Raw genomic sequence first — 10,272 nt, 5'->3', positions numbered from 1 at the left:
GGACTCCCCCGAGTCCTCCCTATATTTAACCTTGCCAACAATAGGAGGGGACAGCATGTTATTATTTCCAGCAGTCTCTTTAACTTCGTCTGTTGTCCTTCCAGCAGTGTTCTCCTGGGTTGAAGCCTCATCATTATTGTCTGCTAGAGAGTGAATCAGTTGGAACTGGGAACATGAACTGAATAAAAGTTTCCTATCTTTAGCTGTTTGGTGTTCAGAGGAGAGCCTTCCTTGGGATCTCTTACATGCTTCTGAAGAACCATTTTATGACAGAACATACAACACTGTGAGACTATGCAGCAAAACGTAAACTAGCAGCTTCCAAGATTTCCTTTGCATCAACATGCCCCACAAGCAAGAAGCAAATGTCCAAATTCAAAATTAAAAAGGCTTTGGTGTAGAATAGCAGAATAATATGATGTCAAAATCGTTGTTTATCAAGCAAAGTAGAGCTCTCACTCACAACTGTAGTGCCGTTGCCATCTTGACTCCTGCCTCTGTTGTTTTGTGATATTTATTGTTCTGTATAAGCAGCTTTTTACAATGCCAATAAAATGTATTTGGATTTGGACTTCAGGCAATGAAATTGCTACATTGTCTTCCAGCTTCAGGTAACTGGATGTCAACTAAGAGTCATTCTGCACAGCATATTTATAAGGAGTTGCAATCGTTATAAATGAGTTTGTTTTCCATTTATCAAAAGGGAAAACAAGTTCATTTATAACGACTACAACTCATTATAAATATGCTGTGCAGAATGGACCTAAGTCTTTCCCTGGTTTAGGCCCAAACTACTTAGGGCATTATCTCTAGCTCACAATTCAATTGACCAATACAATTCTCTAATTTATTAGCTATGTGTCAAGATAAAGGGTTGATTAGACAAAACTAAGATGGCAAATGCCATCCTAGTGTCTTTTAGAGGCAGTGCAAGAATTTAATGTTTGTTAGCTTTTAGTGAACAGAAATCGAATGATATGGAGGTCAAGTTTTAATATTTTTAAGGGTTGTATGTTTTAAACATAGTAGCCAATTTTAGAAAGGAACTATCCTAAAAGTGTATTCATACATAGAATTCAAAGCTACTGTCAGAAATTAAGAGTATTTAGCCTACACTTTTCTAGTTCTGACAGTGTCTCACAACACTTCCCACATAATGTATTATACAAAACTCAACTATTTGCCTTTTGAAAAAAGCTAAGGATTTTTTACTTCACAGTCAACATTCAGAATAGTGACTGTCAATATGTGTAATATGTAATTGGAGTAGTACAAGTGGCAAAAGCAAGCGTCTGTCTTTTGTCTGATTTCTGTTTAAAGATGGTACAAATCGGTCCAGATTTTACCCAGTATAAAAACTGTTGTAAGTCTATCTCCCTTCAGTAACAATTATTTTATTCTTGTATGAAAGACTATCATTAAAAAAACTTTATTTTTCCCTTCCATAATTGCGGATAGGAAGAAAACACAAAATTGAATGAGAAATCATAACAAAAGCTGGATCATAATTTAGAAAATGTCACTTCTACAAAATGTTGGTGAGGCCCCAGTTCTTTGCTTATGACTGTCAGTGGCACAAACAGGAAGTTCAGAAAGTTCTTTATGTCCTTGATATCCTTAGCAGACCACGGATGCGTCTGACAAGTGCTTGAATGAAAGTGTAGCGTGACCGAACCTTTGAATACAGGCCTTCAATGTCAAGGATCTTCTTCTGCAGTGATTCCCCAAAACTGTTGGTGGCCTCTATCTGAAGCTGAGGGAGAGAAAGAAGGAGGTGTAATTTGCCTATTTCAACAATTACCATTCATAGTTCCAAGTCTAAATAATGTTACCGGGGGAGGGGGTACATTTGAGAAGCATTTACCCATTTAGACCCCGAACACTGTTTGTACATTGGCACCACTGTTAAGGTACAGGTGTAAATTACATTCGATCAGCTTGTAAGTGTCAAACACTGGGTTGTTCCTACCAATCCACTCAGCTGAGTGTTGAGCCTCTGGCACAAAGAGCCTTCCGCTGGGGTGGGAGATTCAGTGTGAAAGAAAACTCAGAGCTAAGCCGAATGGTAACATACAATTAAATGTTCCCCTTTCTTGAAAGCCAGCATGGTGTAGTGGTTAAGAGCAGGTAGACTTTAATCTGGAGAACTGGGTTTGATTCCCCATTTCTCAACATGAGTGGTGGAGTCTTATCTGGTGAACCAGATTTGTTTCCCTACGCCTGCATTCCTGCTGGGTGACCTTTAGCTAGTCACAGTTCTTCAGAACTCTCTCAGACCCACCTACCTCACAGGGTGTCTGGGGACAGGAAGAGAAAGGAGATTGTAAGCCCCTTTGATTCTCCTTACAGGAGAGGAAGGGGGGGAATAAACCCACATTCTTTTTCTTCTTCCCAAAGAGATGAAATATGCTAGGGCAGGTACAAATCTAAACATTTGGCTGATGAAAAGATGGCGAAGTCCAAATATTTTAGACATTTAGTCTGTTTCCATTTGAACTGTTTCCATTTACAAAATATAGTTTTTAATCTATTATTTCAATGCCAATTGAATCATACCAACATCCAGGAAAAAAGGTAGGAGAGGAAGCAAGATGGCATTGGTTCATTCTCCTGTCTTTTGGTTAATGGATGAGAAATATCCAACATGGAATGCGCCAATATTGCAGCAGCAGTAGAAGAAGAGGAGTTTGGATTTATATCCCCCCTTTCTCTCCTGTACGGAGACTCAAAGGGGATTACAATCTCCTTTCCCTCCCCCCCCCCAAACACCCTGTGAGGAGGGTGGGGCTGAGAGAGCTCCGAAGAACTGTGACTAGCCCAAGGTCAACCAGCTGGCATGTATTGGAGTGCACAAGCTAATCTGGATCACCAGATAAGCCTCCACAGCTTAAGTGGCAGAGCGGGGAATCAAACGCAGTTCTTCAGATTAGAGTGCACCTGCTCTTAACCACTACACCATGCTGGTTCTCTTTAGGAACTATACTGTATGTTCCTCATTATGTGTAACATCAGATACCTTTGCACTGAGAGGTTAACATTACTGAGCTACTGTTTCTATTTTAAAGCATCTTACCTGATCAATATCATGCTGGCTCACTCTACTCAACCCACTTCTAAGATCCAAATTAGGATCTGAACTGAAGGAATCTTGAAAATAAAAGTGATACCAGTTATTAACGTTAAAAACAAACTTTCATAAAGAAAGTTAGTATCAGCATTAAGTGACATGAAATATCAATAACAGGGCTATAGCAAGAATTATAAGACACTTATAATTGTTTTCCCATTCTACTCTTCACCAGAATATATCTGTGGAAGAGTTAGAATTTATCATTCTTTTGGCTGCCAAAACCATCATTCTCAGTTAAAAGCAACTTATTCAGAAAGACCAGAAGTGAATGGAAGGCCTTTACTTATCCCAAGCAAAACGTAAATTGTTCCTTTTAAATAGCACCATCTCAGACCTTAGCACTTTTAACTTGGTTGCAGTTCTAACCTGCCCAGGTAGATGAAACAGCAGGTGGAATCAAGCAGGCTTCCACAATCCTAAACCAGCTATGAGCACAAGGGCATAAATTCTGGGGGGCTGGATAGGACAGGATTATGTAAACATACATGAAAGAGGAGCTATCCAGGGAATCTATAGCTGCAGGCTGAATTCCTTGCCACTGCCCCACTTCAGCAGGTTGTGGTCTGTCTCTTTTCCCCTGTCTCAAACTACCTGACTAGTTTTTACAAGACCTTACTGCTTTTGTTTCTCCTGGAGGGAGGGTATCAGCCCAGAATTTTACAATCATGTTCAACAAGTAATAATTTAATTTCATGAAGATCACTTCAACCAATACAAGCATTTTTAGTCATTCTGCAGCACCACACTATCTGCAGTGCCACTGCAGTGAAAGGTGTTTAAACTGAAGTAAAGTTCTGTTTTGACCAAGGACAATATATTATTACAATACATATGAAAGCAGGTTAAAAACTATCCTTGCATTTAATGAAGTTTGATAAATACTACCTTGAATTTTTCTGCTCTTCAATGGAATCCTGGAAGCTAAAAGAGAATCTTGGGAATCTGCTGGGGTAAAGTACAGCAGGTAGTGTTCCAGGTGCCGCCAAAGAATAAAAAGGCACATTTCTATAATATCTGCAAACCTTAAGTGAAGGAGAACAGAAGGCTTCCAGCACTACTTTGAGGTTATACTGCTCTCTTTGGAGAAGGGTGTGGAATTTGATCCATGAAAATACAGCTCGTCCTTACCCACATATCTGAATAGTTTGCCTCCAAATACCACAAACTGGTCAGAGAAATGATTGGCATTTCCTGCACAGTTCAAGAACAACTAAAGAAGCATTTAAGAAAGTGAGGGCATGGGAATAAGGTCACATTTATGTTGGACTTAATTATCTAGTTCTCAGTTCTTATTGCCATGACCAGCTGCAATTTTTTGCTGTCATATTAGAATGAAAATGTATCAATTTTCATCAGTTTTTTAAAAAACAACAACATATAACCAAAGGATACAGCAACACAGTGAAAGTAACTTGGCTCGATTGTTTATTAGCTTCACCAAGCGCCGTCTTGCCACGATATACTTTTGGGCAGTTGAAATTTTGTCCACTCCAGCAAGCAAAACCGACTGGCAGAGCTACAGGAAGAAGAACATATATACAAATGTACATAGCCTAATCACTTTAAAGTACAGCAAACGTACATACACATAAATAAGTCTGATACCTCATGTCAGAACAGGTTATGACATTTAATTTACAGTTCTGGGTTGTTAATGTTGTTCACTTAATTGAAATGTTTCGCACTTCTGCTCAGAGACACCGATTTTGAATTAGCATAATAACTTTGCAAATGATGAGAAAAATTCTAGTTTATTCATCTTATTTTGTCTAGGACAGTAAAATCATTTTGTCTGTCTAGTCTTAGAATGCACATCTCACAATGACTCTTATAAGAATCAGTAAATACCATACTATTAAAAAAATCAGGAAGCTTTTCTGAACTTCAACATAAAATTGAAGCCACCAATTATCAGTTTTTCTCCTCAACTGCATTACATCCCAACAAACACAGAAGGCAAATGTATATATGGGCACTACAAAAAATCTGAGTAATCCTGCCTCAGTACTAAACACACAGAAAAAACCCTTAAAGTAGTTACCTCTTTTATTTCATCAGGTGGTAGTTGTTCCACATTTTGCAACTTGCTAACACTCTGGCGATGGCTGTCATAGTAACTGAAGAAGTCATTAGCACTCTGTTTTAACAGGTAGACAATTATACCGAGGCCAGGCAGACGCCAATACTGGATTGCTGGAGCTTGTGTATCTAAAACAAATTACAATCCACATTAAAGAAATCTTCCCATGTCCCACAAAAACTTTATTGTACTAGACTGGACCATTACTTAACACAAGTGGTAATAACTGTACACTAGCAGTGTAATCCTGAACAGAATTACACCTTTCTAAACCAACTGAAATCTATGGGCTTAAAAAGGTGCAACTCCATATAGGATTGTTCCGCAGATGACTGGGTAACTTGAGCCTCACAAACAAGCCTCAAAAACTTGAGCCTCACAAACAAGCAGCCATAATGTATTGTCGAAGGCTTTCACAGCCAGATTCAACTGGTTGTGGTGGGTTTTCCGGGCTGTCTGGCTGTGGTCTGTTGGATCTTGTTCCTAACGTTTCGCCTGTGGCTGGCATCTTCAGAGGTGTATCACAGAGGAAAATCTGTTACACAGTCTGTTACACCATTTGATTTTAGGATACCAGTGCCAGCTACTGGCCCTGTTTCTGCCCAACTAAACACACTTAAACTTCTGTGCAGCTTTAAATGGAGAAATCTTTGTGGTTTTGTCATCATGCCACACCTGGAGATTTAGGATTATATTTCAACACAAACTGTTGAAAACATGATAAAGAACAAGTATAAATGCATATGCTGCCAAAGATAAACTATGCCACTATGTTTTATTATAAAATAGCTGGCTGGTGTGACACATTTATCACAAACAAAGCTGGATATTGTGTGGAAAATGTTCAGGACAAGGGCATAAGAACAGATTTCTTCACTTGTCAACTACCACCTTAAGCAGTTATGTGAACAGGCATTCGGCCACCCAGATTATTGTTAAAAGCATGACAATGAAAAGGCGGTCATTTGTTTGCCTGAATGCTTATTTTATACGTGGAAACAACAAATAATACTAGGGAAATAATATTCCCTTTAAAGGACAGGTTCAAGAAGAATCGCTAGATGGGTAAAAAAAATACTCATTTCACATTTCACTTTACTAATTTTACTACAACTTCTGACTTCACCACTAATCCTTCACTTATCAGACCTAAAGCAGCTTTCTGCAACATGATACAAACATAATCTCAGTTCATCTCAGTATATGAGAAAATATGTGACGGTTTATTAACTTTGACAATAGTTTCAGTCCAGTTTTCAGAATATATCTCCCACCAGTAAAATGACAAGCCCACCTTGTCGAGGTCCATCTCGATTGACAGACTCAGACAGGCTGGGAGTGAAGAGGCAAATGGTGTGCTCAAGTGCAGGTGCATTCTGTACCATAAGTGACTGGCAGTACTGCATCACATTGGCACAAATCTACAGGGGAAGAAACAGCATGAGTTAATAGCAATCAGAGACAACCAGTGGATGACATTTCTGTCATGACAGTAAGAAACATGATCCAGAGAGAAGAAAACATGATTTTGAAAATTTGGGATCCTTGGTTATGTTACAAAGCAACAGGGTTATGTTACATAACCAAGCAACTTGATTATGTTACAAAGGATCCTTGGTTATGTTGCAAAGCAAGATCTTACCTGCTGCATGGCCAGCTCCATTTCATCCCTCTTATTCACTCTGTCTCCTCCTGCATGATCGTCTTGCAACTTAAACTGACGAAGTCTATCTGAGCCACTAAACCGTGTCAGAAGGCTCAAGCACTGGCGCTGGTGGGAAAGGAAGGTAAACAAACTGGTGATTGTTTTGCCTGTCAATTTAGTTTCTCTGTTAATGTTGCTAATTAATTTAAGGAGACAGCGCAGCACCCTTAAGATGTAGAAGGATACTTCTAATTACTGTCATGATATTGGCCTCAAATTCTTGCTCCCCGCCCCCATTCAAATCAATGGTGCATACCTCAAATATTAACATAAGACTTATACTGCCAAAAGATACCAGCCTATATTTTATGAATGTTACAACAGCCCACACTTTAGCAGTGATTCTTGAAATACATATTCTCTATGGATACCAAGGTTTCCCAATTCTCGTATGCTTCCCAATTCTCTTCTATGTACTAAGAGAAATTCCATTCAAAGAAAGCATTTTTGTTCACAGAAAACTAACAGAATCCCTCCTATGAGGGTCTTTCACATCTTCAATTACAATTTAATTTCTCTCTCCAATAGCTCAGTATTCATTTGGAAAGGTTTGCTTCAAATCTCAGTTTACAGCTATATTAAAGTATTTGATTTATTTTTTGTGCTGCTAATGATGACAATCCTGGTGGATGTCAAATACATTTTATAAATAGTACAGGAAATGCCTCTCCATGAAATCACAATAAAATATATTAGGGAAATAAAAGTTTAATGCAAACTATTCAAGCGAAAGCAAGTGCTGTAATTATAGAACTGTTTACCTGAAACCGTCCCATGTGTCCTTGTAATTCAATCTGCATGCCTTCATTAATATCGATATCCAAGTCACCTAGCACACCTAAAGAAACAATACAGTATGAAAGAGTAGTTTCTTTACTATTTATTAAGCAATTAGGTCATGGGTATGTTGAGACCAGATTATATTGCAAACTAACCTACTTTGCTTTCAACATTAAATCATGATCAATTATGGTCCACTTAAATTACAAACTAAAATCAGAGTGATTTCTAATATATCAAATCTGCTAAGTTTATTTAGAGGATGTATATGCCACTTCTCCAGAAGAATTGCTCAAGGCAGCTATAGCAAGCACAACCTGCACTTTGCAATCATAAATACAGGCCATTTGATACCCCCATCTTATTCCAAAGTCTATGAAGGGAAGATTTTTATTTATTTATAAAACAGACAAGGGAAACACACACAGCTAAGCATTCCCTTCTATTTGTGCTTTTGCTTCCTCTGTTTGGTGTAAGTGCTATTATTAAGCAGACTGATTTGTCCCATATTTAAGGAAGAATGTTCAATCCTTATTTTTATTCAGGGAATGCAAGACTTAGGCATACTATCGAACTTCTCATCCATTGTGCTTTGACCCCAAGATCCCAAGTTTAGCTTTGTTTCTCCTTTGCACAACTTGTGAATCTTTATTTTTGTACCATTTTCTGTTTCATGCTGACTAGAGAGAGACTCTTCTTTCCAGATACCACCTACCGAACTTCTAAGGACAGGGGTACTAGCAAAATGACTAATAAAGATTTTAACTGATGGACAGGTTCCTATGGAAGAAGGCAACCCTAATGAACTTCCAGAAAAGGCTGCTCTACAGGATTATACAATCTTGTGGATGACAAGGAGATTTCATGTCCTCTGTCTGCTGGGTTCTGTGCCAGGTGAAAGTTTCATTGGCTTTTATGGTCTAGTAAAAGAAATCTTACTGCTATGTATATAATAGCACGCTTATGCCCAAACCAGTAAGAGGAGCTGTCAAATATCTCACCAGGCAGAGCAGCTTTGCTGATTATCCCAGTCAATAAGGCCAGTTCTTGAAAGGATCCTGCACTAACTTCCTGACACCGCAAAATTGCCTGGATCGTGTCTGAATGGGCTATTAAAAACTGTAAAACCTGCACCAAAAGAACAAGGAGAACATACAGAATTAAATTTAAAATTCAATTAGGAATTTTGCAGCAACATACCAGGGTACAAAGCAGGACATAACAGTCAGCCGTGGAGAGCAGAAGAAGAGTTGGATTTATACCCTGCTTTTCTCAACTGTAAGGAGAGTGAAAGTGGCTCACAAATGCCTTCCCTTCCTCTCCGCATAAAAAGCACCTTGTGAGATAGGTGGGGCCGAGAGAGGTCTGAGAGAACTATGACTAGCCCAAGGTCATCCAACAGATTTCATGAGGAAGAGCAGGGGAACAAATCCACTTCACCAGATGAGAGTCCGCTGCTCCTATGAAGGAGTGATGAATCAAACATGGTTCTTCAGATCAGATTCCACCGCTCTTATCTACTACACCCCACTGGCTTTGGCTCTCAACAAGCAGCAACAACACTAAAATCCAGCACCTATGGAAGTTCCTGCCCAATGACTTACCTGACCTGCCGCCTGCACGTGCTGTGTCACACTTGACGTGAGGATCACCTGACACAGCTGCATAGCTGGCAAAAGAATCTGGCGATAACGCTCTACAGGAGCAGGAATGAAGACCGGACCTTCTCGCATTCCAAATATTCTGAAGGAGGAAACAAATCAAAAGGAGAAGAGCTCATTAGTAGCTTTAATGAAGTGCAGAAACAACATGAAATCTATATATAAACACAGGAAGCAGCCTTAAACTCAAGCAACCACTTCAGCTAGACCAGGGGTAGGGAACCTGCAGCTCTCCAGATGTTCAGGAACTACAATTCCCATCAGCCTCTGTCAGCATGGCCAATTGGCCATGCTGGTAGGAGACTGAAATAGGGCCAATTATGATTCCTGAAAACATCTGGAAAAGCTGCTGGAGTCCCTACCAAACTAAACGATATACTGAAGGCAGCATCTCACCTTAATGAGCAGTCTTCCCAGTACTACTATAGTCTTCTCACTCTAGTATTCTCACAATACTAGAACCAGGGGGCATTCATTGAAAATGCTGGGGGGAAGAATTAGGACTAATAAAAGGAAACACTTTGCTTCGCATACTAGCGTGGTGATTGGTGTTTGGAATACGCTGCCACAGGAGGTGGTGATGGCCACTAACCTGGATAGCTTTAAAAGGGGCTTGGACAGATTTATGGAGGAGAAGTCGATTTGTGGCTACCAATCTTGATCTTCTTTGATCTGAGATTGCTAATGCCTTAACAGACCAGGTGATCGGGAGCAACAGCCGCAGAAGGCCATTGCGTTCACATCCTACATGTGAGCTCCCAAAGGCACCTGGTGGGCCACTGCAAGTAGCAGAGAGCTGGACTAGATGGACTTTGGTCTGATCCAGCTGGCTTGTTCTTATGTTCTTATGTTCTTATAGATGCTGGGGGCTCAACGACAGTCCCTAAGCATGCAAAGCACTGAGCTCTGCCTTTCT

General features: G+C 39.6%; 1 protein-coding gene across 1 annotated transcript in view; it reads right to left on the bottom strand.

The window, feature by feature from the left end:
• Positions 1-1,378: 1,378 nt before the first annotated feature.
• Positions 1,379-10,272, bottom strand: part of NUP205 (nucleoporin 205) — a 44,703-nt gene continuing 35,809 nt past the window's right edge. Inside the window, exons 35-44 of the mRNA XM_048500639.1 lie at positions 9,300-9,438; positions 8,697-8,823; positions 7,677-7,753; positions 6,853-6,981; positions 6,505-6,631; positions 5,172-5,338; positions 4,523-4,646; positions 4,016-4,144; positions 3,074-3,147; positions 1,379-1,753 (exon numbers count right to left, since the gene is read on the bottom strand). Coding sequence (XP_048356596.1) covers positions 1,601-1,753; positions 3,074-3,147; positions 4,016-4,144; positions 4,523-4,646; positions 5,172-5,338; positions 6,505-6,631; positions 6,853-6,981; positions 7,677-7,753; positions 8,697-8,823; positions 9,300-9,438 — 1,246 coding nt within the window. The 3' untranslated portion in view covers positions 1,379-1,600. The remainder of the gene's footprint in view (positions 1,754-3,073; positions 3,148-4,015; positions 4,145-4,522; positions 4,647-5,171; positions 5,339-6,504; positions 6,632-6,852; positions 6,982-7,676; positions 7,754-8,696; positions 8,824-9,299; positions 9,439-10,272) is intronic.

The sequence above is a fragment of the Sphaerodactylus townsendi genome, linkage group LG06, assembly GCF_021028975.2.
Source record: "Sphaerodactylus townsendi isolate TG3544 linkage group LG06, MPM_Stown_v2.3, whole genome shotgun sequence".
Classification (NCBI taxonomy): Eukaryota; Metazoa; Chordata; class Lepidosauria; order Squamata; family Sphaerodactylidae; genus Sphaerodactylus; species Sphaerodactylus townsendi.
Note: the sequence above shows the minus strand (reverse complement) of the source record. Positions and strands in the feature narration are given on the sequence as shown.